Genomic DNA, 27,791 nt, shown 5'->3' with positions numbered 1-27,791 from the left:
GACTGATTTTTTTGCAGGTTCCACGTCTGTTTCCTGACAGGAGCCTGGAGGGAGAGACCCTTGGGGCTCCCCTTGCAGCCGTGTCTGATGGCTGATGGCTGGATGTTCACCTCAGGCAGAATCGTGCAACCACTGAGTATCCCGAGCTGGAAGGGTCCCACAAGGATCACCAAGCCCAGCTCCCGGTCCTGCACAGATCCGCGCAACAACCCCACCCTGGGCATCCCTGGCAGCGCTGTCCAAACGCTCCTGGAGCTCTGGCAGCCTCGGGGCCGTGCCCATTCCCTGGGGAGCCTGGGCAGTGCCCAGCACCCTCTGGGGCAGAACCTTTCCCCGCTCTCAGCCTGAGCCTCCCTAACACAGCCGTTCCCTCGGGTCCTGTCCCTGGTCACAGAGAGCAGAGACGGGAGCTGCCCCTCGGGAGGAGCTGCAGCCCCCTGCGGTGTCTCCTCGCCCGTCCCTCCTCCCGCTGCAGCCACACACGGCCCACGGCGGGGGTCCCACCGCCCCGCGCGGCCCCGGAGGCGGGGCCGGCGCCCCCTCCCCGGCCATGATGTCAGGCGGGCGGAGGAGGTGCTGCTGGCCAAATATAGCGGCGCTTCCTGGCCGGTGGGGCGGGCTCGTCCCTTCTTCCCTCCCTCCCTCCCTCCCTCCCTCCTGCCGCAGTCAATGGGGCGGCAGCGGCCGCGGCGGAGCGCAGCGCGGGCCGGGGCCGCGGGCCGGGGGCCGGCATGGCGGGGCGCTGAGGCTGCGCGGCGGCGAGGGGCGGCGGCGCGCCCCGGCATGGGCAGCCGCGGGGCCCGGCGATGAGCGCTCCCCCGGCCGCGACCCCCCGCGCGAATATGGGCACAGCCGTGTCCAAAAGGAAGACGCTCAGGAACGAGGCCATGTCGTCCGTGGCGGCCAAAGTGAGGTGGGTGCCGGGGGCGCGGCGGGCGGTGCCTCGGGGGGGTCCCGCGGTGCCGGGACCCTGCTCGCCCCCGGCCGCCTCGGGGACCGTGCCGGGCTGGGGGGAGCCCCGAGACCCTCGGGACGAGCCCAGGCACCGGTGCGGGCACGACCCGGGGTTTGTCCCCCAGGGCCATCCCGGGGCTGGAGAATGGCACCTGCCGGTGGGTCCCTGTCGCTGGCTGCCCCGATCCCCCCAAACCAGCTGCACACTCGCTGGTGGCAGCGGGCGGCCGTGCCACCCTGCGGATCTTCAGCCTCTGGAGAGGTGACTCGTCCCCGCCGCCGGCCCGGCCACAGCACCCGCAGGGGTTTATTTGCTGGGTTGGCAAGGAGTGTGTCAGAAGTGGATTTGTCAGGGATGGATCTTTCTGATCTTCGGGAATTCGGAAGCGCGGTCAGTTTGTCCGGTGGTTTCTCCTCGGCTGAAATGCCGGGTGCGTGTTCGAGGGCAAAGTCAGCAGCCTCCTTCAAGGGGTCTCGCTCCTTTGAATGGCAAAACTGCTCTGTGAAAACCTGCACCCACCACATCTGCCCTCTCCAGCAGCGTCCCAAGCTACATGGACCAGTTAAGGGATTTGGGTTCTGTATTGTTGGGTTCTGGTTTTATATTGCTTGTCTTACAGTGTAGCATTTCACTCACTGCCTGGTCCCAGTGCTTTTCAGTATCAAACATGAGAGATCGGAGAAAATATATTTGCTGTTTAATTGTACTTAGGTTTAAAAAGCTGTCACAGATGAGCTTTGCTTTAGCACCCTTTCCCAGATAAAAGGACCCTTCTCCCACGCTGCAGTGCAAGTGTCACAGCAGTCATCCAGAGACTATTTGGGGGCATTGGCGCAGCTTTTTAGCTGTTCCTTAAGCACAGCCGTGCCAGGGGATAGGTGTCTCACTGTCTCTGCTACAGCTAGACTGGCTCTTTGCTGCTGGGGAAAAATTGGGAGAAATGAACTTTTCAGCTGCGTTATATAACACCTTTGTGTTGTTAGACCAAATTGCATTAGAATAACCTGGAGTTGTGTGTAGGGCTCAATCTGTGTTGCTCAGAGATCTCAGTCACATCTCTCTGTAACTCGGCATTACAGCATCTCTACTGTGCTGGGAGGAAAGAGAGGTCTTATGGCTTGAAGTGAAGAGATGCAAAGGTGTCTGTATCTTGCCATCTGTTTGAGTTGTAAAGAAATCCATCCTTCAAACTCTGGAGTATCTCCAGGGACAGCTCTCCAGGCAGAGCCTGCAACTTTTCCCCATGTTTTGTTGCACCCTGTCCATAACCAGTAATGAAAACATTAATGCTTCCCACGGCATTCAGAGATTTGGAAGTGGGATCCTTTGTGGTGATGTCAGCCAGGTGCATATACAGAAATGACACGTAAAGCACCATAAGCGCTGTGATGGGGTTCTGGGAGTGGGATTAGGCAGTCACACAAACAACACACTCAGTAATTGGTAGGATTTCAAATGCTAGTGTGGGTGTTTGGGAGCGACTAATGTGTTTTGAACGTAATGACTTGTTAGCCTACACCAGGGTGGGCAGATGCTGCTTGGGTTGTATCAACTGTATGGAGTCCAGGAGGTGCCTCGGGGGTTCTGGTTTGCTCCATACCTGCTGTAACTACTGACAAGCTGCAGGTATAGGTTTGTGGGAGCTCTGAGGTGTCTCTGGATAGTGTGAATTAAGGTGGTTTGACCAGAAAAGTTATGAGTGGATTTGGGCTGGGGGACATAACGCCCTTGAGGAGTGTCTGCTCACGTAGACCATGGCACAGGACAGGTGCTTTTATGTGTCTCCCTGTTGATGCCTGTGCTAGAAATTCTGGATCCAAAAATCATTTGAGGAGGGCAGCGAACTTGCCGAGGGGCTCCCTGCAGAGCCTCTTTGCACGGAGAAGGTGCTGGTGGTGACAGGTGCTGTCCATGTGCCTCCATCCTGCCGCTCCAGGCACGGCTCAGCCCTGCTCGCATGCGCTCTGTCATGCTTAGAATTCCTACAGTGGCAATGACCCACCTGCTGAAAGGTTTCCTGAGGCACATCACGCACAGCTCCTCTCTGCTCTGCCCTGGATGCTCCTCCATGTATCCCCCGTGTCCTTATCTACAGCAAGGACTCTGCAGGACGCTGGATAAGGCTACAGAGAGACTGTTCTGTCCACCCCACAAGGGCTGGGCACTTGGGTCACCTGTGTGGGTAGTACTGCTGCAATGATCATGTGCCCTGTGGGTGTAGGCAGCTTGGGCATCCTGTTCTTGTGCTGCAGGAGGAGATGCCCTGGGACTGCTTCTCTGCATCTTCTTGGGCTCTGCCCTGTTCATATTTCTCATGACTTCTCTTTAGAGAGAAGAATCATCTCCTGAAGTTCCGCTGCAAGTCCAAGTGGCCATGGTGTGTATTTCTTACGTGTGGCTGGAGCGTGTGTGCACACTTGACTGTCTCACTGAGCAAGGAGCAGGGCTTGTTTACTGGTGTGAGTAATGGGATCCAAACAGGAGGTGCAGGCTCCGTAGATTCTTAAATTAAAATCTCTGCAGAGCAACTCAGGGGAGTCTCCTGTCCCAGGAGCATTAATTAAGCTCCATGCAGCTTGTTGTGTGCTAGGTCTTTTAAATAGCTCCTTACAAACTCTCGACACAATTGCCCTGTGCCAACACTGTGGAGAGCACCCACGATGCTGCTGACTTTGGTCTCTGTGGTTGTCTTCTCCTGGGGGAGTTACAGCGCCCTGCACGCTCGGGAAGGGGCTGTGCTTGGTGCTGCTGTGCTGATCACCTCTAAAGGGCTTAGATGCAAGATCTCCCTGTCAGGAGGGATTGTTCCCTCCCTGCCTGTGCTTTTATTGCCCTGCAGCTCCTGGGCCCCAGTGCTGAAGGCAGGGCTGACGCAGTTGTCCTTGAGTGGTGACCTTGGTGCTGCCCCTCCGCTGACAGCGCCTCTCCAGGCCCTGGCTGTGGGTGTCTGACCTGTGCTCCTTGGCTTCCTTAGAACTTTTCCGAGCGTGCAGATGAACCAAAGCCCTTCAGAAATGGGCTTTCGTTGCCCTTGCTGCCTTGACACCTACAGGAAAACCCTGGCACCCCAAATGTGGCAATAACGCAGATGTTTTCCTGCAGCTCTGCTTTGTATTGTGCTGGCCTACAGCTGTTCTTTAGGAGAGCGTGACGGTGAGAGCACACAGACATGAGGCTTTTGCTGGGTGTTCCAGAACCATCTCTTCTTGCTGTTGTTAGCACAGGAAATATTTAAGTGAGTGTGGTTCGTCTTGCCCAATTTCCTGACCTTGGCATCTTGTCCAAGATAGCCACAGGGAGATAAGAATTCGGTCTCACTCCCTCTCTCCTGCCTAGAGAGGGATGAAGAGTGGCTTTGAACACGGCATTAGTTGTTGTGAAAGGGTAAATTTTTCACTGAGAAAGTGCAGAGGTAAGTGAACATGTACCTTATCCCAGGTTCTTGCTGCTTGAGTGATTTTTGGCTTAGCTTGGGGCTCTTCATGGAGTCTAAATTCTTCTTTCCTGCTTGTGAATTTTCTGTTGAGTGGTATGAACTATGTCTTTGATTGCCCTTTTTTTTTAACTTCTTCCTGCACTTCCTCTCTCCTCCTGTCCAAACTTCGTGATCATAAGTTGCTCCAAGACTGTGGGGTCTCTGAGATCCATTGCTGATATCCAATCTCCCTTTATTGAGAGTCAGAATTTTAAAATTAAAATTTTCCAGCTACCATTTCTCTACATACATATTTTAGAAAACTAATCTTTGTCAGGGTATTGTTACTATTAGGCTTAAATATCGTAGGTGTCAACAGTCTTTAATGACTGAGCTGTTAACTGTGGATGTGCTGGAGGTGTTCCCTTCTCTGCTTGGTGACAAGAGCGGGATTGCTGCTGTAGGAGGACGTAGGTCCTGATGATGCAGGTCTCTTCTCTCCTATGTGCCTGAGATGTAGCACTGTCAGATGCTGTCACAACAGATTCCTGCTGCAACTCCTCTGGGCATTACTTCTGAAGGAGCACGAGAAGGTGGTGGGTGTTCTTTATTTTTCCATGTAATACTCCTGAATAGTCCAGGTTTTGCTTAGCTTGCTGCTGTGCTCTAAATGGAGTTATCTGAGGTCTTTCCTGTATCTCTGAGTGTTTCAATCTGCATTTCTTCACTCTGTGAGTGTCCGTTTGGTGGATAAATTTATGTGCATCAATTTCTCATAGCTGCTTGTGTGCATCAAGGCCCCTTTTATCCTGTTGATGTGATTATTTCAGAGACGTGAAGGCCATTCCGTGCTTATTACACTGTAATTGAGATATTTGTTATTTGGCAGCTTTGCTCCTTCGAGCAAATCTCTGTCTAGACTGTCTGTGCTTCTTCACAGTTCTCTTCCAGACCCGAGTCCAGTTCTGACATCTGAGGCACAGTGAGTACTGGAAAATGCCCACAGAAGGGCAGCTGCCTTTGCTGCCTGCGTTGTGCTGCCCCATCCCTCCTTCCCTCCCTGGAGCCGTTCTGATGGAATGCTGGAGGAAATGCTGGTGTTTTCTGAGGCTTGTCTGTGCTGCTTAGGCTGAACAGCACAGTGTGCTAGAGCCCTGGTCCCTGCTTGATGTCCTTTTGTTAAATCAAGCTGTGCTGACTGTGTGACATGCAGGTCTGGTCTGCCACTAAAATGAAAACCTCTCTCCAGATGAGTCAGGGCTAAACTTGTCCTGTCATCAGCTGATCACCTCTCAATGCTACCTGCTCATTTGTATGCAGCTTTTGCAGTGTCACACACTCAGGGTTGTAGCTCACCGGCCCGTGGAGCTGTAAGGCACCTTGTACTTCATCTCATTTATGTGAAACAAGTTTTCTTTTTCATCTCTTGCCAGTTAAAATTATCCCAAGGTATCTCTGCTCGGAGCCCAGTTGAAGGGGTTTCTGTCCAGGGCCGTCCAATGGCATGAGGGGACTTGAACTCCATTGGCAGCGATAGTGGAGGCAGAGCTGAGCTGAGAGAAAAGTCTGATTGTGTAACTTGTGGTAATAGATAAAAGAGAGAGAAAAGAATAGGATGAATAGAACAGCTACCATCTGTTTGAATTTTGCTCTGACTTTATTTTGATCAAGCCAATGGGTAGCCAAGGGGAGCAGGGAAATGGCACGTTAATGATCCGAGCAAGTGCTGGTGAACTGGGGTGACTGTGAGCACAGTGAGAGCAGGGAAGGAACAAAATAGGCTTGGCAAGGGGGAAGTAGCCATAAGGAGCAAGTGTGGCCATCAGAGTCCCCTTGGCAAAGGGCACGTGCAGACACCTGCGGGAGATCTGCTGAGGCACAGCCAAGGAGAAGCCGATGGCACTCGGAAAGTGGGAATGTAGAAGGGAACCACTGAGATAATAGGCAGAATAATTAGTGTGACGTTTGCAGTGTAATTGGCTGGAAACCCCCCATTGCACACTCTGCTGTGCAGGCAGTGTTGCCGTGTTCGCCGTGGCTGGGGAGCTGTGCCCACGTGCCCACGTTTGTTTGCTCTTGGGTTGGCCTGAAGGATCTGAGAGCCGTGGGGTGGAACGGCCGGGACAGAACTGCAGGTTCAGCCTGGGCAGGGAGCAGTGCTTTTGGGCAGCTCCCTGCTCCTCCTCTGTGCTGTTGACCTGCATGAGAGCTCTGCATATGACCTGTTCTGTGGGAGCTCTGGCGCTTGGGGTTGTACCCTCCTCCCTCCTCTGCTGGGGGAAACAAGAATGAGGTTAGAGACACTGCAGCACCTTCCAGCTTGGGCTCTTAGTGACGCTGTTTTCACCGTGGAGTAAGGTGGGCTGGAGGGCAGCAGTGCTTCTCTGGCACTGTCTTAGCCAGTTTTCAGTTTGGATCTTAGGAAGTGCTTTGTACTGGTTTTTTGAGCCTGTGGTTTGCAAGCTAAAGGTAAAGCATTGGTTCACATTTTCAGACAGACAAAACAGCTTCAGGCACTGGTGAAGAGATGAATGGAGAGAATGACAGATGAATTTGGAGCTCGTGGAGCTTTTGAACTGGTTACAGACTATCATCATATTTCAGCATTTTTTGTGTAAATCACCATGTTCTCTCACTGATAATTTACCTGAGAACTTGCTCACTGTTATTTTTTCTACATGGAATGACTGCTGATGCAAAAGAGAAGCTTCAAAATCTTTCCCAAGGGTGTAAGTGTGTGTGCCCTGTTTGTGAATGGTGTTGGTGATGCCTCGCAAGGACGGACATTTCCATGGGAAGCCTTGGAGTCCCAGTAATTTTGGTGGAAGAGATCTTGGAATCTCATGCTCAGCTATCTTATCAAAGCTGTGCTGTTGCCGGTGGCGTGCGAGATACGCCGTGCCTTTGGCTGAGTTTTAACCACCTCTGGGATGGAATGCAGGAGCAGCTCAGGAATTCTCTTGCAGCTGAGTAGCCTGATGTTAAAATCATAGAATTGTTTAGGTTAGAAAAGACCTCCAAGGTCAGTGAGTCCAACTGCAAACCAAACCCTGCCACATCCACCACTAAACCATGTCCCCAGGTGCCACATCCACACTTCCAGGGATGGTGACTCAACTACTTGCCTGAAGTAGCCACACTGCAGTTCCCAACTTAGCATCTGTGTGTTGCTCCAGGGTCAAGTCCTGCTTTTTACCTGGACAGAAAGGTTGAGGGTTCCAGGAACATCCATGAGGTGCTTGTCTTCCTGGATGGGTGAACCACGAAGGTCACCCCTTTGCTCTTCACAGTGGGGATCGTGGGCTGATTGTAGAGCTCCCCATGTGACAGCCCCTGTGTGACCATCTCAGGGGGTGTTAAGCTCTGAGGAGGACAGTTTGGGCAGCTGCCACTGCCAGCCAGTGTCTAAAGGTACAGCCTGGGACTGGACACGTAAGAATCCGGGAACAGGGCAAACCTCAGCACTGTCTGTTAGTCTGCAAAGATGCAGAAGCTTAAACCTTTCTTCTTGCACAGCTCCAGCTGTGCCGCTCCAGAGCATTTTGCATTTGACTGTGCTGAAATTTAGTCCCGGGGAGATTAAATTACTCTTTCTTCATCGTTCATATTGATCTTGTGTTGCTGGCTGTGGATGACAAATGGACTTCCCACTCCTTCCAGCCCGAGTCACTCTGGCAAGTGCATTGGAGCCTTGTTAACCTTTTCTCCTCTGGGAGGTGGTACATAAAAGCAGTGGGGAAGATCCTGGCTACACAAGCTGGGATATGCAAAGCAGAAGGTGGTTTTGGAGGTCAAAGCCATTTTCCACTTACACATTTAATGGCCATTATGAGCCTTTTGCAGCAGGTTGAACTGGAGAGGATGTTCTGAGGCTGAGCATGTCTGAAGGAGGAGGATGGGGGATGTGATGCCTCAGTATGGAGAGTCTTCCCTGTTGCAGCAAATCTTGTCCTTCCCCAGGAAATGCTGATGTGCTTGAGGGCTGAGGGTGCTCAGCTCTGGGTTTGTTGGTTTGTCTTGGCTTGCCAAGGAGATGGGTGGCTGTTTCACCTCCGTCTTTGCAAATATCCACCCTGGGCTGCCCAGTGGCAGCTCAGCCCGATTGGGATGCTGCAGACCTTGGAGAGATTGTTCTACAAACCTGGGGAAATGGATGGCTGGGGAAAAGCTGGCTCTAGTATTGGCTCTCTTGAGTCACAGGTCTGTTGGGTACAGGAGAGCAGTCACAGCACCAGGACATCACAAATGCCCTGGCAGTTGGAGTCTGGAGGTTACTGTATGCCAGGGATGCGTGCCTTGACCAAGGATTCCTTTCCTTTGTGTGGGTTGCAAGCAGAAAGCTCTTCCCTGGTTGGAATATTCATAGGTTTGCTCTCTTACGTAGGCCTGGATGTGTGATAAGGGTTGAGCCCACCCTGCTTGCTTGATTCTTAATATATTCCAGTAAAATCTCGGTCATCCACAGGGCCAGAATCCATCAGAGAAGCAGGAGCTGCTTTTGTGGGAGGTTGTGGGAGTCTCTCAAATAAGCTTGTCCAGTAATCCAAATACTGACATAGCTGGGGCTTGAGAACGTAAGGTTCAGGTAGGTAAAATGGGCATTAGCATCCACATCTGAACTGTGATGGCTCCCAGGTGGGAGCATTCAGGACCTGTAGGAGCCTGGAGTGGTGGTTGGCTCTGGGGTGGAGGTGCCTCCTTCCTGGTCTTTATTTTTCATTTTTCTAATGGAGAAGCTAAAGCCTGAAGTAGTCCTGGACTTGTAGTCTAGCTCTGTTTCCCCCTTTGGCCAGGGGAACACTGAGGTTCCACCGGAACCACTGGAATCCTGGTGTGTAAGGAGGAAGCCTCACGGCTCTGGCAGTGCATTTACATGGCTGTCACCTGAGGCTGAGGGAGTGGCAGCTGCAGGAGCACAGCAGTGCATTGGTATTGAACTGTTCCTGCTTTCCTTGGCCTTTAAGCATCACCCATCTCTCTCTTTCTCTCCTTGGCTGCCTCGTGGTGCTGGGACACAGAGCGGCGAGGGCTTTTGGAGAATACCTTTCACAAAACCATCCTGAAGGCAGAAACGGCTCAGGTAAGAGAACTGATGTGCCTTGGTTATGTCCATGTGTGCCTGCTCCTGTGGTTGATAGCCTTAAAACGAAAGTGCATTTATTTATCTGTCATAAACAGAGTGAGATCTCAGCAGCAGAGAGGCAGGAGGAGCCGCCCTCGAGGAGAAAAGGCAGTTTGGTGGCCCAAGGCTTGGGTGGGCTGTGGGGATGAGTTCAGTTAGTGGACAAATGCCCTGTCATAAATTCACCCCTGCAGCTGATGTCCCTAGGAGAAGTTTCAGCTGGGAAGTGACAGCCCTGCACAAGGCTTCTGCACTGGTTTGGCACTCCTGGGTCTTGCTATCACTGGGGTATAGAAAACAGGTGAGTTATATTCTGTTCACTTCTGTGAATCCTTGCTGGCAGAGGTAACATCTGGGTTTATTCCGAGTGTTTGCTTCAACGGGTTAAACTGAGACTTGTCTAGATGAGGGCACCACATGTGCTGGCCAATGTGTCAGTATTTTACATGTAGGTATTGTCCCCATCAGCTTATCAAGAGTTCTGCTTGATGGGCAGGAGACCATAAGATAAACTCACCTGACTTCTAACAGGGCTGTGTCTTCTCTGTGATGAAAGAAAATATTTTTCAGATGATAAATTGATTACAAAACATACAGAAAATCCTGTGAAATCTGCAGAAAATACTGTGTGAACAAATAAAAAATTGTTCTGTGCTGTTGTGCAGGGGATAAAGTTGTTAAATAGAATGTAATGTTATCATTTTAGGTAAGCTGTGTGTGTTTTAAGCCTGTGCAGGAGATGCCTCTTGCTGTAAGAGCAGTCACACAGTCTTTGGCAGCCAGCTGAGTCCTTGCCTTTTTCCTTGGATCTGTTCTAATGACCTTCAAGTTGTCCTTGGCTGAATTGTGCTGGTGTTGTGAATGGAAAGGCTCTAAGACAATGTACTGCAGTTTTCTTGGATTCTTTTCATTAAGAACCCCAGGAACACTTCACGTACAATATTTGGTCTAAGAACAGCATGTAGAGGTAGAGAAAGGCTGGGGTTTGGTGCAGCTGAGTTGAGGTGTCTGTGGGGCAGCAGGAAGGGAGGGCTGGACCGGCTGTGCAGAGGCAGGCTGGCAGGAGCTTCCCAGAATGGCAAAACCTTTTATTTGTTCCTTCCATCGAGGCCATTTCTGCAGCTGCTCCTGTCACCTGGACTCTTTGCCAGTCCTTTTTTCAGCCTCCTCACCCCAGTTTCCAACAGGGAGAAGTGTTGGCTCCTGCTCGCTTTGTAGGGCCCTTGTAGTACCTGTGGGGTCATGTTGGGGCCAGGCAGAGACTTTTTGATGGAGATAAGAGGAAATTTCAGATCCATTCAGGTGCCTGAGGCCTGGGGAGCCCTGGTCAGATCCAAGGAGTGGGAGCCTCTCTGATGTGCCCTTAAAAAGCTGCTGTTTAACTCATCCTTGGGGTGCTCCTGGTTGCTCTCTGACTGTAAGGAGGGCATGGAAATGGAGCTGATCCAGTGACTCCTGGATCATGTGCCAGAGCCAGGCTCCCCAGAGCAGCATTTCAGCCCTCTCTGTGCTTGTGACATCCATAAGCTCTCCAGGGAAGCCTTTTCACCCACTGCCCCTTGGTGTATCAGCCTTGAGATCGTTTTTGAATCCAAGTGAATTTAGTTGCCACAGGCAAGAATCAAGCAGTGAGAGACACTTGGAAATACCACGATACTTATGGGATCCTTAAGTGTTCACTTGGAAAAAAAATAAAATTCCCTAGAAATTACTCTAAATTCTGAGGAAGAGGGGAGGAAAAAAAAAAAGAATCGTCATTTTTAAGTCATCTTTTGAAATTCTGCAATGTATAACTTAACACAGTCTGTAACACTTCTTTATAAATAACCCCAGTAGGAAGGTTGCTATCCAATAAAAAACGCTGCGAGTAGAAAATTTGGCTCCTTTTAGTTCATCCCAGCAGCCTGATCACAGGGAAGTCACGTCTTTCCTTCCTGCAGAAATTCCATCTCAGGATCACTTGTGCAAGCTGTGGAGGCTTCACCTTTGGCTGGGCAGGGTGGAGGGGCAGGGTTAGTGTCACCCCGTGACTCCAGGGACGCAAAGGAAGGGCCTCTGCTACAGAAGTTGAAGACATAGCACAGATGCAGAGGTGAATCTGCTCCAGCTCCTCAGAGAGCAGGCAGAGGCAATATGAGCAGGGAGGAGCCCACCTGCATCCTGTGGTTGGATTCCCACTTGAATGTGTTGGTGGCTTAGGTCCTGAAAGCTCAGTGCTCCAAAGAATTGAGTCCTCAGTGCCTCTGTATGTGTCAGCTCTGAGCTTTCTCCTTGAGTATTGTACCAGGTGGGACAGGCCTGTTTCTGCTGTCATAACCCCAGCTGTGCACCCAGGTGCTCCCTGCACTGCCAGCACACTGAGCTGGGATTGATGCCTTTTCCTGCTCTTAAAATCAAGAGTCAAACACAGTTAGAACGGGAAAAGGGATTTTACCTTGGTATTTATTGTAAGGATCCTTAGGTGCACATGTCCAGGTCATATGCATCGAAATGCACCCCACTGAATATGCCCAAAAGATTGGGTATGACATTATAGGTGTTACTAATTAGCATCTCTATCAAAGATTCCCCAATGAGAGGCTCAAGTGAGCCCCTCTCTCCAAGGAGCCTTCCCCTGGATGATTCTATCTTGGTTTACAGAATGTGTTCTGGAGAGGACCTTGGGGTCTGGGGCACACTGATCCCTAGCTACGAAGCTTCTAAAATGTTGAGTCTCTTAGCTTGACAAACAAGTCCAAGAATGTAGGGAAAAAGCATTAGGAATACAGAAGTTGTAGAAAGGTATAACAGGGGTATAAAAGAAAAGGCAAAAATCTTCATGGCATCAGGATGAAGGCTCTGGCCTAAATATGACTGGAAGGAGGCAGGCCTTGATTCAGTCTAGAAAAAAATGGTTTAAGAAAGGCTTAAAGTCACTGATGAATGCAGTGAGGGAAAAGAGTTGTGGGTTTTGAGGAGCAGGAAGGTGGTAGAGCCATCAGTGGGACAATGAAGGCATAAATAGAGGAGGGAAGGGCAGAATCCTCCTTTTCTGGACCCAAGAGCCAGAACCCTTCTCTCTCCCTGCATAGGGCAATCCTCGTGCAGAAAGTGAGGCAGGTGTGAATCTGGGATGTCAGTTCTTTGCTGCTTTATCCTCGGCAGAGGGGTGAAACTCTGACACCCCAGGCAGCCCCAGGAGACCCATGGAGACATGGAGGGAGATGCCACGTGTGCAGACACTGCCCCAAGTTGCTCCACTTCTGCTGCACTTTGTTCTCTGGGGATTGTCCATTTTGCTTTGCCTTTTTTTATCTTCTTAGTCCCTTGATTCCAAGGAAAGGAAAAGATGCAATGGCTTTTGCATCCCTCATAATTTCACATTCCACAGCCGATCAAAAAGCTGCTTCTTCAGTCGTAACTTCTATTTGTGGTGGCTCCTCTGGAGAGCTTGTGTGTGGCAGAATGTCTTGGAGAAATTGGGGAGTGGTAATGAAGAGGTGCAGAGGGATTGTAGATCAGCAGGACAGGCCAGCTGCCTCGTCCAAGCATTGGAACGAGGGCTGAGTTTTGTGCAGGGCTGTGTTTGCCTCCTGTTTGCAGTAAAAGCACATTGTGTTCATGCTCTGCTTGCTTTGCTGGGGCAGTGGCTGTGGAGTTGCACAGCTGCACGAGGTAGGGAGGCTTGCAGGTGCTGCAGGGTGTACCTGGAGGGAGAAAAGGTGAGGGGGAGCGTTTGTTGGTGGTTACAACTTCTGCTTCTTCCCAATGTGAGATCCAAGAACTTTGTGGCTCAGAAATGTTGTGTGACTATTCCTATGCAACTCTTCAGTGCCTTATTCTGGAAGAGTTTTTTTCCAGGTGACTGGGGAGGTGCACTTACCTCTCCTCTTTCTCAGAGGTTATGTCAGGGATGATGACAATACAGAGTTTTCTTCCCTTTGTTTCCCTTTTGGAACAGGGCACTTGCCTGCTGATGGGCTATGAATGCAGAGGATGGAGGAATTGTCCCTTTGGGATCACTCAGATTTTTTTCCCCTGATCTTTAAGATATTTTGAGGAATCAGAAAGAAAGGGAAGGTTGGACTGTGCTGCAGGTAACAGGGTATGGATGTGTTGAGGGAGCTGGTGCCAGGGTAGCGATGCATCTCCTGCTCTCTTCCTGCTCTCTTCCTGCTTCTACTAATTGCTGGCTTATTCATGCAGGCTGAAGGTCTGGGAAGGTTCCTACGAAGAGCACTCTGCCATGTTCAGCATTCATTCTGCCTCCAAGGCTGTGCCCAGAGTCTTTGCTAACTTTTGTAGCTTTCTGGTACCTTTTAATGTAGAGGTGGGTGTCCCTTGGGACAGACTTAGAAGAAAGATGCAGAAAGGGATCGAAATGTTGTGAAAGGGAAGTGTAAAAAGGCTGCAGAGAATAAAGCATGGAAGAAATAATCACTCAGAGTCTTGCAGAGCTCATGGAATTTTGGACATGCTCCAGCCTGGGTGTCAGAGGCCCCACACTGAGATAATGCATTGGATTTTATCTCCGTGTTCTGGGACTGTGAGAGGAAGAGGTACCAGGGCATGGGGCAGTGACACTGAAAAGGACAGCAGGCAGAGCCTTTGAGAAATTCCCTCCTGTCTGGGGAAGCAGGGATCCGTCCTGGTGAGCTGGCATTCAGACACAAGGATTGGGAGGGAGCTGTGGGGTTTTTTTTCCTGTTACTCTTCTGATCTGTTTTGCTTGGAGGGGTTATTGGGAGGGCAGCTGCTGCTGCTGGAGTGTGGGGCTGTGGGATGCAGCACCAGGCTGCCTGCTGTGACTGGCTGCTCTGGGCAAGCTGTGTGGGAAGGAAGAGAGAGAGACAAGGTGTCCTTGGTGCTGCAGAGGTGCTGGGCCTTGGGCAGGAGCTGCCTAGCAGGCCTTAAGCCAAATTCTCTGTGACTCCTGCTAAACCAGCATGGCTACTGGTTGGCATCAGGACAAACCAAAGGGGCCAGTTACCTGAAACTGGAAAAGGCTTCTTTTTAAGCTCGAAAAAAGTAATCTTTGTGTCTTCCCTTTGTTTCTTGCATGATGTCTCAGTCATCAATGTGAGTGTGTAAGGAGAAGAGGGCCCTTGTGAGCTTCTCCAAGCCAAGTGGCAGTGGGGAGGGGTGGCAGGAGCAAAGCCATGTTTGTGCCTGTGCCACTGGATCAGCCACACACAGAGGAGCTTCCTGATGCTGCCAGAAACTGGCATGGGGCTAGAGAAACCCCAGGTGAGGCTTCACAGGTGCTTCAGGCTGAGCGACCTGCGAGCTGAGCTTTATGTGCCACCAGCAAGTAAAGCTGCAGCTGTTCAGTGCTCTGAGAGGGACATTCAGACTGTGGAGCTGCCAGCAGAGCCTGGCTCAGGGTAAGCACCAGGGTGGCCTTTTTTCTAGAGGATGTTTGTCCTGTCCCCAGGACAGACCCAGCAGTGCACCTGGCCCTGCTCTTGGTGTATCCCTGTGCTGATGAGGCAGATGTGGCCTTTTCAGGAAGAGCCCTTGTTCTGGAGGGAGTTGTAGGTGGCCTGAGCTCAGGACAGAGCAGGGATGTGAAATCTCATCTCTGAGGGCTTCAGGCCGCTTCCAGCATCAGCCAGTGCAAGCGTGGTGTGGGTGGATCCTGGAACTTGCTAGGGAATATGTGGATGGCTTATAAAGGGAACAAAGACGTAGGTCACGGTGTTACCATGGAGATGCCGAGGCCGGTGATGGAGCTGCCACTTGCTCCTTTGGGTCCTGTCTCACAGTAGCAATTTCATCTATTCACATTAATGTTACAGGCCAGACTAAAAGGTTGCTCACCTACGAGACGCCAGGTCAATGCTGTCTCGAGTTTGTTTGTTTTCAAAGCCCGTTAGAGCAGAGAAGACTAATTGGAACCATTTTGTCATAGTTAAGTGACCTTCTGGTTTCTCAGAGCAGCTCCTTTACAGAAGCAGCCTTTGCCTGTTCCCTGTGGCTTTGCAGGGAAGCGTGTGACGTTCCCTCCTCGGGAGCAGCGGGGTCAGGGTGCCCATGGTGGGGCTGGCTTGGTTAGACCTCAGGGAATCCATAGTGAACACTGTGCATGTCCTTGTGCACAGCTCAAGAAAGACAAGGAGCTGCTGGAGAGGCTCCAGTGGAGGCTACAAAGATGATGAGGGGTCTGGAGCATCTCTCATGTGAGGGGAGACTGCAGGAGCTGGGTCAGGTTAGTGTGGAGCAGAGAAGACTCAGAGGGGATCTGATTAATGCACATAAATATCTCCTGGGGGTGTCAGAGGATGCTGCCAGACTCTGTTCAGTGGTGCCAGTGACAGGACGAGAAGCAATGGCCACAAACTAAACCACAAGAAGTTCCACCTCAGCATGAGGAAGGTAAAAAGAGCCCTGGGACAGGTGCCCAGGGAGACTGTGGAGCCTCCCTCTCTGGAGATGTTCCAAACCCACCTGGATGTGTTCCTGTGTCACCTGTTCAAGGTGACCCTGCCTTGGCAGGGGGTTGGACTGGATGATCTCCAGAGATCCCTTCCAACCCCAGCTATTCTGTGATTCTGTCTACTCACTTGGCTCTGAAGCTACTGCATGGCTGAAATGCCACTGTGACCTTTTTTTATTGTTGTATCTCTCATCTTTATATCTCTGCCTCATGCTTCAATAACTTGAACAAAATTCCCATTTTTTCCCGTGGCTATTTCTTGATCACATTTCAGCCCTGGGCCCAGCAGGGTGGGCTGCCCGTCCTGTGCCAAGGGTCACAATGTTGGGAGAATAGAGCTGGCATGAGGGGAAGCTCTGCATTGTCTCTGAGAGGCAGCAGAGGGGACCAGGACCTGCCAGCACACCTGAGGGGCAGTGACAGGCATGTGGGAGGTCTTGGAGTTGGGATTGCAAGAGAAACTGCTCAGCTGTGCTGTTTGAATGGTTATTAAGGGTTTTGCAGTGCCCTCTGCTCTGGCCAGAGCACCTCTCTGCTCTCCTCATTGAGGGAGTCACCTGGATTCCTTCTGGTGCAAGGTAAAAACATCATTAACTTCATTCCTACTTCCATGTGCTGTACACCTCAAAACTTTCCATTCATCTTCAGTGACTACAGCAGTTCTTTCATTTAAAGTTGGAACTTAATTGTCATAAACATCAGGCCCAGAGAGTTCCAGCTGAGGAGGAACAGGGAAGAGAGAACTGTCTCTCTGAATTTTTTTTTGCTGAGATGACAGATGTTCTTTTAATAGGGTTTGTCTGGATTCCCCTTTGCCACTCTGCCTCTGATGCTGGAGCAGAGGCTTTAAATCTAAGGTGCTTTAATCATCAGTTTAGCTGCTAAATACAGGAATAAATTTGGAGCTTCTGTCTATGCCTTGTGGCTGTATTCTGCCTTGATTTATAAACTCCTCATCCCACAGGGTCACAAGGCAGTCTGCAGCAGATAGGAGTTTGGCTCCACAGCTGTGGATGGGCATCAGGCAGCTGGGGCTGATCCCAGCACGTTCCCTGCTCTGGAGAAACGTGGTGGCAGTGAAAGGAAAAATGTGCAAGTCCTTTCTCAGTTCCCTAAGTCAGAGTGAGTGCTCAGGCTGGAGTTACTGAATGAGAAAGGATGTATTGTAAGTATCTAATACTAATAAATGCCTAATTGTCAGGAACTACATGTACTGAGAATGTGGATTCTTTTTCTCCCAAGACACTGCCAGGTGCCCAGCACAAATTATCACTGCTGTCAGTCTTTGGTCATGCATGTGCCCTGTGTTGGGCAGTGCTGTGTGGAAGGTGAAGAAAGAAATGTCAGACAGGAGCAAGTGAAGACAAAAAGATGTGTGTTCAAGTACTAACAAGGGGAGTGAGAAGTGGTTTGGCCCTCAGGAGTGGATGTCAAGCCCTGCTGGACTTGGCCTAGGTAGACAGGGAAGTGATGGAAATGCCATCTGGATGTTTCTGGTACCAATGGACACATGATCTACAAATCAAGCACACTGGTCTTTTTCCCTTTGTCTTGCTGCTCAGTCCCTCGTGTACAACAAATCCATGTAGAGCAGGAATCAAGATGAAAAGAACCTGAGGACCCTGATTTATCTGGTCCTAAGTAGCTTTGCAGCTGTGTGAGACACAGGTGTTGCTCCTGAGGGCAGGTGGGGGAGCAGAGTCGTTCCCAGGTCAGCTGTGTTGGAGCAGCTGGAGAGGAGGGAGCTGTGCCAAGCTGCCCAGTCACGCTGGCCAGGGCTACCGTGGCAGGCTGATGGAGCAGCTGGGAGTGGGAGAGATGGCAACAGCGATGTGAAAATGAAAAGAAGGGAGCAGCAGTAAGAGGCGAGGGTGTTAACAGCAGCCTGCTGCAGCTGACTCCAGAAGGCAGCTCCAGTCATTGCTGAGTTAGTGTCCCTTGGTTCTCCTCACCCAACATCCCTGTGGCTCAGCTCTAATTCAGCATTGATTCCTGAACCAGCCTGACTTCTTTCCAAGCAGAAGCAAACTATTAACCTCAAATGCCATCATGGCAACAGGTGCAGTGCTTTGGCACCTGGGTCCTGTTCGATGCAAACACAGACAAGGGTCACTGGTCACATCCTGGGCCTGCTGGTGTGTGTGACCTCGTGTATGTGAATGCACAGGTTCCTGAAGTGGTGTGAATTCTGTTTTAGAGGCCAATAATTCATTATGATGGATGTTTGAATCTCTTTTCCTTCCACACTATTTTTTTTCTGTAGATAAATTCTTTCTTAACGACTACTCTTGAATAAAGCTTCATACTCCCTTGCATATGAAGTTGCTTCTCCAATGTGTAATTATTGAAGGTGCTAAATTGAATGAAAATGAAGAATTATCCAATTGTTTTACAAAAAGAAAGCACATTGGTGTGCTGGCAGCCCTTTGTAGTGTAGATCATGAAAACTCCTACATAAGTACAAGTGAAAACACCTTGAGGAGGGGACAAGTAAGGTAGGAAGAAAGAATTATCCTCACATTTTTTATGCTAGATCAGGGAGGTAGTTTATGTCAAATATATCTGGTCAGTCCTGCCAGGATTTCAGTAAAAGATTGACTCTTACTTGAAACTAGTCATGGCCCACTTACATGTCCGTAAATTTTATGGAGCTGAACAGACCTCAGTGCTTATAAAACAGAGACTGGAATTGATCTCTTTGCTCTTGTGATCATGAGCATTTTCAGGCATATTATGCTTTGGGGACTTCATTTTTCCATTTAGCCACAGATCCCCGAGCTCAGGAATTCCTGGATCTCTGAATTCCAGGGCTGTCAGTGTGTGAGTGAAGGTGACACTCCTGTGTGTTCCCTCTGAGGAGGCTGTGCATCTTCCATACAAGTATCAGTTTCAGGAGGAACAGGGGCAGCTGTCAGCCACGATTTTGTGGTGTCTTAAGAAATCTGTAGCGTCACTGTGCCCACACAGATTAGTAAATTTGACAAGCTGAGACGAGTACTTAGAGCTGGCCTTTGTTTTTAATTTTAAAAATGGTTTGCTTGGCACTATTAGCGAGCACAGTTCTTGGCAAATCTCAGGGAGTCGTTTGGTGGTGTTTTCCCAAGACATGCCTACTCTAGAGCACAGTTAATCCTGGAGCTGGGGAGGATCTGAGCTGCGGAGAGCAGATGCAGGGGACCTGCTGCCTCTTGAGGGGTGACACATGCTTGGAGACACTTTGGAGCCTGTGACTGTTCTCTGCACTGTTTGCTCTGTGATGCTGTACCCTGCAGGTGGGTACATGCTTTTGGATGACAGCTTGTGGAGCACCTTCTTCCACTGGAATGGTCCTTGTTGTCCATCAGGTCCCTTCTGGAGCAGGTGCAGATGTCCACGCTGACCATGGGGCAAGTAGAGCCCTGCCAGCCTTTCACATTACCTGGGCAGTATCTGAGGGGCACTACCCCTCACTACACCTGGGCATGGATTTTTGAAGCCTGGACAGAGCATCGGCTGCAGGTTCAAAAGGCACAGCTCTTTCTTCTGGACTCCTACAGTGTCTCCTCCTGGCCAGCTCCAGGAGTCACAGAACTGCCAGCTCCAGTATCCAGAGACTGTGAGGAGACAAATGAAAGGAAACCTGACTTGTGTCAGCCTGAGCAGCCCTGACAGTCACTCCTTGAGCAGAGATGGATTTATTTCCTATTAGCGCTGGAGGAAGTTGTATCTCAAGCAGAAAAATGAGACAAGGGTGACACCCTGTACTGGTACCAGCTCGATTCTGGTTGCAAACTGAGCAAGGAGAGAGGCCCTGGGCAATGTGAGCACATTCTAGGATGGATTTCAGAGTCAAAAGCTGACAGTGTATGGCCTCAGCTTGGGAGGGCTCCTCTCTGAGGGGCACTGGAGCACTTCATAGGCAGCAGTGAAAGGTCCATGTTACTCACATACACCACCACTCTTGTCCAGAGGTAGGTCTCCTCTTCCTCCTTCACTTCATGGGCAGTTACAAGGTAGCCAAGCCTTCAAATTGTGGACTAATTCTTCCAGGTCATGACTCAGTAGCTAAAGAAATTATGTTCCTTAAATATCTACTGAAGTAAAGGCTTGGGTTTGCTTTCTGCTTCTGTTTTAGGTGCTTCTGTCTGTGCTGGACACTAATGATTTCATTTTTTGGGTAGTAATCACATAAATAACGCACTCCCTGCTGAGCCTTTTTGCCAGTCCCCAAGCTGCTTCCCATCTGAAGGGAAGTGTAAGAGGTAATTAACAGCCACTTGAAAAAGGATTAGCAGGTGGGTGGGAGCTGCTGTTGGGTTCATGCATGGAATTGCCATGGAAATGCTGAGATTTCCTGGCACTTCATCCAGTGTGTGGGCTCCAAAGATAGTTGCACTCATGGGCCTCTCTCCTTTCGATCTTCCTACCCTACAAAGGCAGTGGCTGTGTTTTCCTTCAGGACAGCTCCCACGGGCCGTGCCGTGGCCATCTGTGAGACCGGGGTGTGCCGGCAGCAGGGTGCTGTGCTGCAGCTGTCAGCTGAAATCTTGCTGCATTTCTTTCATGTCAAACCACCTGGCAGAAAATCAGGAGGAAAAAAAAAAACCAACCCCAAACCTTCTTGGTTTGCCCCTTTGCCAGTGTTCTGAAAGAACTTAACGTGCCAAACACTCAGAGTCTGGCACTTGGAGAAGTTGGTGCTGGTCCTTGTCCTGCAGACTGTGACCGGCTCCGTAGCCCTCGTGTGGCTGAGCAGGGCTGCAGCTGAACCAGGGCTGCCTTGCATGGCAGCATTTTCAGGCCGTGCAGTGAGACCTGCTTTTGCTTCTAGCCTTGTTTGGTGGCGCCACATGCTTAAAATATTGGGCCTCTGTGAGAAATATCTCTCATTTCAGTGCCTGCTCTGGAGGTTTAGAAGGCGGCAGTGAGCACAGGCTCATCTGAAACGCTTCCTGCAGGGACCTCCTGTATCTGTCTCCCTTACACAGCAGTAGCAAAGAGCCTCTTGAATTTTCCAGTGTCTGTGGGGCTTTGCTTTAAGGAAAATGTGCCTTTCGTTTCAGATCACCTGCTGGCAGACTCCTACATCGGGCAGGAGGACTCCCCTGAGATGCAGCAGGCGGCCCAGAACAAGCGCAGGCTCTCGGTCATCTCGGACGGCAAATTCGAGAGGAGCTTCACCGAGGAGCAGGCGGAGAAGATGCCGAGCGAGGGCCCGAAGCCACGAGTCTACACCATCTCCGGCGAGAGGCCGATGCTGTCGGAGCATGAGAATGACAGCATGGAACTGGTGGTGATGAAGGGGGCTGCCCACGAGGAGTGTCACCACGGGCACCACGGGCACGGCGCTGGCGGCTCGCACGGCGTCCGGCACTGCAAGGCCTGGCCAGGCGGCCGCCAGGGCTCCAAGGAGTGCCCCAACTGCACCAGGCTGGCTGCCCCTTCCCAGCAGTCCATTGAGCTGGAGCAGCACCCACCTGGCGAGGCTGGGTGGCACAGGAAAAGGCTGGAGAGGATGTACAGTGTCGATCGAGTGTCTGGTAAGTGAGTGCTGGGTGACACCAAAGGTGACACCCGTCTCATCCCAGCACGGTTTTGATTCTGGGCCCTTCTGGTACCTTGGACCAGCGTTTCTGGAAAGGGGTTGTCAGAGGAGGAGTTTGAAATAAGCTGAGCTCAGTTGGAGGCCAGCTCATCCAAGCTCCTGGTCATCAGTGGCTGCTCTGGGTGGTTTTCATGACACCTTCATGCAGCTCAGTGAGCTCCTTTTCTGTGGAGGAAGAGCAAGAGAGGAAGGACTCTGTCAAAGCCCTACATCCATGCTCATCCCAGAGGCAGCTCAGAGCAGGATCCTCTCTCTGCCTCTCGCTGGGCAGTGGAAGTCTTTGTGAACTGCTCTGTGGGAGCCTCAGCTCAGGTTATGGTGTTCTGTACTTTGGTGTGTTCCCAAAATGCTTGTTTGCAGCACTGGAAGCCACTCATGTAGTGCCACCTCATGGGCTTCCCATAGATACTAGCAAATTACACAGTGTTGGACTTCATTCCCTCCTTTCTTCCCTGCTCAATGTTCTCAGGGAACATTCTTCTCTTTGCAAGAAGAATTCCCTGGCATGTCCTTCCTGCCTGGCTAGCAGGGAAAAGGGAGCAGAGAGGAGTGGAGGCAAGAGAGGCTGATTTCCCCAGGGGTTCACCTGACAGTGCTGCTTCTGTTTGCATTTACATGACAAGTTGCTGCTGCAAACCAACACTTACAGCAGCCAGGCCCCTCTGGCATCCCTGAGTATGGATTTTGATGCTGAGTTTATGATGCCTGACACCGTTCCAGGGAAGTACAAGCTGTCATCTCCTGGGCTGCTCCCAGCATCTGATACAGACACAGCCACTCCTGGACAGAGGTGCTGGGATTTGGGTGCAGTGGGAAGTGGCTGGAGATGCTGGATGTGGTGGTGGTGTCCCTCCAGTCTTAGCAAGCCCGTGGCTCCTCCACAGTTTCCTCACAGTTGATGGTGACAAGAAAGGAGAACAAGTTGCTCTGCCTGGCCAGAAAGGATGTGCTGCCTGTTCCTGGCAGCAACAGCCATACCCATAATCTGAATTTTAATTCAGTGAATGAGTTCTGGAGCTGAGCTGTGCTGCCCAGTCCCCACCTGTGAGCTCCTCTGCTGATGTTCTACCCTCTGAAGAGTCCCAAATCCTTTATTCTCCTTTGAGTGCTGTGTGGAGGGCAGGGATATATTTCCTAAGGTAACTCCAATCTATGAGAAAAGGAGAGAAAGCTCCCAGTGATGGTGCATGCAAAGCCTCCTAAGGATATTAGCTGTTGTTCATAAGCTCTGCTTTGAACCAAAGCTAGTGGCTTAAAAGCTGTAAAACACATTGAGAGATTGTCAGTGCTTTGAGATGAGTAGTCCCTGAGAAGCCTGTACGGAATTGTTGGCTAAAAAGGAATTTGTACAACTTCTCCTTCACCACTTCTGTGAGTCAGAGGCTTCAAACAAGTAATTCATTTACAGCCTGGGTTGTTCTGCTTTGCTTCTGTCTCTGTGTTTTGGAGGAGAGTAGACTTTGGGACTGCATCAGAAGTCTTTAGCATACTGAAATGCAGTTTCATTTAACGTACATATATTTCCTTGGAGTGCCTTTAAACAGGACTTGACGTAAACTGTGAGCTGAGAAGGAGTGTCTGGTACAGCTTTCTATAGATTTCTTGGAAGCTGCACTTCAAAGGAAGGCTCCCCAGCTGCAGTTAGCATTTTTTGCATCTGTAATTGCAGCACTTCCTGTACTTTCAGGGAATAATCTGTAGGATGTGATGATCTGTATGAAACATTTGGTAAGATAGCTGGTCTGTAGTAATTATGCCTGCAGAGGGCATGTAGAGCTTGACTGGGCTTGGGCCAAGTGAAAGTGAGGTAAAAAATACCTTGACAATGCCAGAATATTAAATATTGTCAGATCTGAAGACTTGAATGACTGAAGCAAGACACAATCAGCAACATGGGGCAAGGCATTAGGCAAGGGAGCCACAAACTGGGTGTGAAGCAAGATGAAAAATCAGGCAGCCCCAAACCCCAGGAATCCAGCCCACTGAGATCTCACAGGTGTTGTGCCAGTGGATTTCCACACCCCTCTGATTCCCTGCCTGCCTGACTGCAGCCTCAGCTTGGGCAGGTTCCTCCTCCTGGTCACCACACACATAATTGGTGGCTTATTTTCCTTTTTGTCTTAGTGGTCGTTCAGTGAAGGTGATGGGCAGGGCAGTTTACAAACAGAGGTGACTAAATCAGCTCAGTTACCTGCAGGTTGTTGGAGCTGATGGGTGGTTTGACTTCCAAACCAGAGGAACTCCTGAAGGCCAAGTCAGCAGGAGCAGGTGTGTGAGGGGTTTGTTGAAGCTTCCATGGCAGAAAAAGAGAGGATATTTCAGGCTTACTGTTCTGAGTGGAAGGTAAACACTTTTCATCTTCTACTAGGCTGTATCAGAAAGGATTGGAGGAATGGGACAGTTTAAATCAATGGTATAAAGGAAAAGGCAGAGACTGGAAAATGCTTTTAATGAAAAATGTTTCTTTTCCCTGTTTTTTTTTCCTAGTTCAAATGTCACTTCTGTAATTCTTGGATTATTCTAATCTCCTATGCTTAAGATAGAGCTTTTATTCTTCACTTAGTAGCCTGATAGACTGGCTTAGCAGGAATTTACAGAGCACTTGGTGGCAGTGTGCATTTATATGAGGAGGATGAGACTCCTGATCTCCTGTTCAGTCAAGGCAGGATGCTGAAGGAAAGTCCTGAGAGAAAGAGCTTGGGAAGGAAATCTGGCTGGCTGAAGGATGTCTGTGCCTACTGGGTGCTCAGGCTTTGCTCTCTCTCTCTTGCAGATGATGTCCCCATACGAACCTGGTTCCCAAAAGAGAACCTCTTCAGCTTTCACACTGCTACTACAACTATGCAAGCGTAAGTGAAACCACTGCTGTGGCTTTTGTTCTGTATCTGAGTCCGTAACCTGCTCAAAGCTGAGAGCCTGGAGCAGGAGTTGTGTGTTTGGCATCACTGTTCAGAGATGAGAACGAAAGAGAGGAACTTGTCTGTTGTTAATTTTCTTTCCCACTTACTAGTTTTTTCCTACTGCTCTCATTTGTTTGGTTTTACCTTCTTTAACTGCTTGGGCTACCCAGCTCTCCTCTGCTTCCCTGGTTTTGTCTGTGACACTGTGGCCTGGCCGCCTCTGCAGAGTGAGGGTCCTGTGGGATCACCAGCTGAGACCCTCCACCAGCTGCTTCTGCTGCACCCACTTCCCAAGGGAAGGTTATTCCAGGTTTGCCCTGCATCCCTCACCCCAGAGAGGTGCCTTCCTCTGGGATAAGGTGTAGCCCTGCAGCTCTGCATGTGTGAAAGTGTCAGTAAAATCCCTGCAGAGTCTGGAGGGATGTGAGTTAGGAGGAGCCTTTCCCTCCACACTCCATGCAGGTCCCTGGGTGCTGTGTTTCGGGAGGAGGCAGCTCTCAAAGGGCTGAAGGGAGTAATGGGAGCCTCGTTTCCCAGTTGTACCTGGCTTGCCAGGGAGTGCTGCCTTCCTGGTTTCAAGTATTTCCTACCTGACTAAGGCAAGCAGTGAGGAAAATGAGACAGTTTTCTGCTTTCCAAGGCCCTTCTCCAGCCTTGTCACCTTTTTCCTATGTGCTTCTTCCAATGTCTGGGACACCCTCAGCCCTCTGGCTCTCTCTGTTTTCTTCTTGTCTAATCTGGTATCCTTTTTGTACTCTTGCTTCTCTGACATTTCTTCTTTCCCTTGCACTTTTCCCTTCCCAAACCCTGAAAAGAGGCTGATTATTTCTCTTGGGATAACCCAGACTGGATCAGACCTGGAAGGATTGGTGCAGGGAGGGCTGGATCTGGAGCTGAGGAGTGGGGTAGCTGCACCCCCCAGAAAAAAACATTTAAAAAATATTGGCTGATAACAGTCAATGGCATTTCACAGTTCTGATCTGACCCACAAACCATGTGCAAAGTCACATTTGGAGACTGCCTTTGCTGTCTGAATTCATATTTCCTGGGCAGATTTGTTGCAGATGGTCCCTGTGGCAGAGCTTGCAGGGCTTGAAGGCCAGCGTGGGGTTGTTTTGGGAAATGGTGCCCTGAGGGAGCCCTGGAGGAGCACAACTCCCGTGGTTAACATTTCTGGAGCTTCTGTGCTGCCTCTGGAAGTGACACAGAAACTCCTCCAGAAGTTCAGGGCACCTCCCTAAGGGGCTGGGATGACTCCCCAGGGGCCCCTGGCCTCTGCTCCAGCATTTTCAACCTGCTGCGCTCGTTCCCTTCATGGAGCAGGCAGCATGAGCCAGCTTCAGCAGAGTTTGTCATGGTGGGAGCAGCTCTCCCTGCTCCAGGAGCTCGTGGTGGTGCAGCCTGGCAGGCCACACACAGCTCTTGTACATCTGCACATCCTCTGGGTCTACGGGGAGCTCAGTTTGCATCCAAGCCACGTGTCAGCCCTGCCCCAGGGAGGATTGAGCTCAGTCAAGGAAGAGTCTCACCACTGAAAATGTTTAATTTAAAATGCAATTTCCTTCCACCTAACAAGAGATATTCCTTCTGGAGTGAGAATTCCCTCAGAACACTGGCTGGGGCTGAGCACTAATGAATTCCTTTTCTCTCTCTTTTTCCCTGCGTCTCCTGGAATCTCTAGCATCTCGTAAGTATAATCTTAGTTTTTTTATTTCCTTGTCTGTTGGTGTCCTGGATAAACTTTCCTTTCCAGTCCATCATACTCACTCGTGCTTTCCCTGTGCTAGGGCTGTCTGTCAGCTGGCAGGAGGTTAGGTGGCTACACCTGGAAGGCCTACACGGATCCCAGCAAACCATCATCCTCCGAGTGCAGCCCTCAGTTGCTGGCACACTTTGTCCCTCTCGATCCTGGTGTGTGGAGGGGGTGTGCCTGCAGCTCCCAGGTCCATTCTCCAGAGCAGGGATGGTGGTTGCTCCTTTGGGCCATGTTCTGATGTTTGAGGAGCAGCCCTAGGGAGTGAGGAGCTGTGGTTTGAGTGCCCTGCCCAGCCCTGGCCCACACGCGGTGCTGCCCGGCCCCAGGGCAGCACAACCTCTGTTGTTGAGAGCTTCCCTCTGTGTGTCCCTTGTCCTCTCCACTTCCACGCTGTGGACTTGGTTAATGGCTTGAAATGGTTTCCCAGGGCGTTCAGGGGCTACGCAGAGAGGAAGAGACGGAAACGAGAGAATGATTCTGCAGCTCTTATCCAGAGGTAGGGCCCCTTCCCTCCCGTAGCTGTGGCTGGTGTTGCATGGGCCCCTGGGGTCAGTACTGAACCCTGGTGCCGTTGACCGTGGCTGTCCCTGTCTCTGTGCTGTCCTGGGGACACTGGCAGTGGCTCTGCTGGAGCTGTGGAGGTGAATGATGCTCAGGATAGCTGACCTCCATCTTCTTAAAGAACACTGTCAAGTTGCTTTTAACCTTGCAGATACAATACACACGATCTGTGTCTCAGGCAGAAAAATACATACTTTAAAAATTAAAGATGCAATTTCCCCATTCCAACTTGGAATTTCATATCGTCACAGAATGGCTTGGATTGGAAGAAACCTAAAATATGATCTAGTTCCAACTCCCCTGCCACAGGCAGGAATTTGTTTGAGGTTAGATGAATACAGTTGTGTGCTGTTGCTGCATCTACAAATGCACCTCAAAAATCTGAGACCTGGGCAAAATTGACATCTCTAGTGACCCGAAGTCTACTTTTAAATCTTTTTTTTTTTCAATAATAGAAGGGAAATAAAAGTGGATGGGGACTGATTCCTTGTCCAGGTATTACAGAAGGACCTGGTTTCCTTCTGCATGCTTCCTATGGCACATCACTCACAGTAGGAATCAGAATTTTTGGTTTGGTTTTTGAAATGTGCCAAGGCTCGTGGCAGCCTACTAAAAAGGATAACACAGCATGTGTCATTGGTAAAAAACTGCCATGATCACTTCAGCGCTGTTCAAAACCAAGTGGGAGAAAAACATCAGGTTTTCTTAACCGAGAAATTGCCAGGCAATTTTTTTTTTTTTTTTTGCAACTGCAGGGTGGTGAGTGTTTATTCATCAATAACAAAGAGAAATAAAAATCCAAACTAAAGACACTCTAAACAAATAGACAGTGTATCTTTAAAAAGATTTCTCAGAATTTGTTAGGCAGAGGCAAGTCTTGGTTAGCAAGTGGGTTGTTCCTGTGGGCTGTGAGTGCAGGAGCAGTTGTGTACCTTGGTAGAGCCCTTGGCAGGGCTGCCCAGTGGGAGCCTGTCTGTGTCTGTCGTGTCCCAGAGAGGAGCTGGGACAGCAGTGCTGGGGCTCTGGCTGCAGGGATTGCTGGCAGAGCTCAGCTCTCTCCTCCAGGGAGTGAGGAGGACCCCG

At 50.4% G+C, this 27,791-nt stretch overlaps 1 protein-coding gene across 7 annotated transcripts in view; it reads left to right on the top strand.

The window, feature by feature from the left end:
- Positions 1–664: 664 nt before the first annotated feature.
- NSMF (NMDA receptor synaptonuclear signaling and neuronal migration factor) overlaps positions 665–27,791 on the top strand; it is a 46,658-nt gene continuing 19,531 nt past the window's right edge. For 2 of the 7 annotated variants that reach the window (XM_032130611.1, XM_032130607.1), the window contains exons 1-6: positions 665–913; positions 9,389–9,450; positions 20,950–21,426; positions 24,265–24,340; positions 26,073–26,078; positions 26,575–26,643. In XM_032130611.1, coding sequence (XP_031986502.1) covers positions 807–913; positions 9,389–9,450; positions 20,950–21,426; positions 24,265–24,340; positions 26,073–26,078; positions 26,575–26,643 — 797 coding nt within the window. In that variant the 5' untranslated portion in view covers positions 665–806. The remainder of the gene's footprint in view (positions 914–9,388; positions 9,451–20,949; positions 21,427–24,264; positions 24,341–26,072; positions 26,079–26,574; positions 26,644–27,791) is intronic. The other 5 variants (XM_032130612.1, XM_032130609.1, XM_032130613.1 and 2 more) reach the window with 3 other exon arrangements.

The sequence above is a fragment of the Corvus moneduloides genome, chromosome 21 (genome assembly GCF_009650955.1).
Source record: "Corvus moneduloides isolate bCorMon1 chromosome 21, bCorMon1.pri, whole genome shotgun sequence".
NCBI classification, from domain to species: domain Eukaryota; kingdom Metazoa; phylum Chordata; class Aves; order Passeriformes; family Corvidae; genus Corvus; species Corvus moneduloides.
This window is presented reverse-complemented; position numbering and strand designations above follow the sequence as displayed.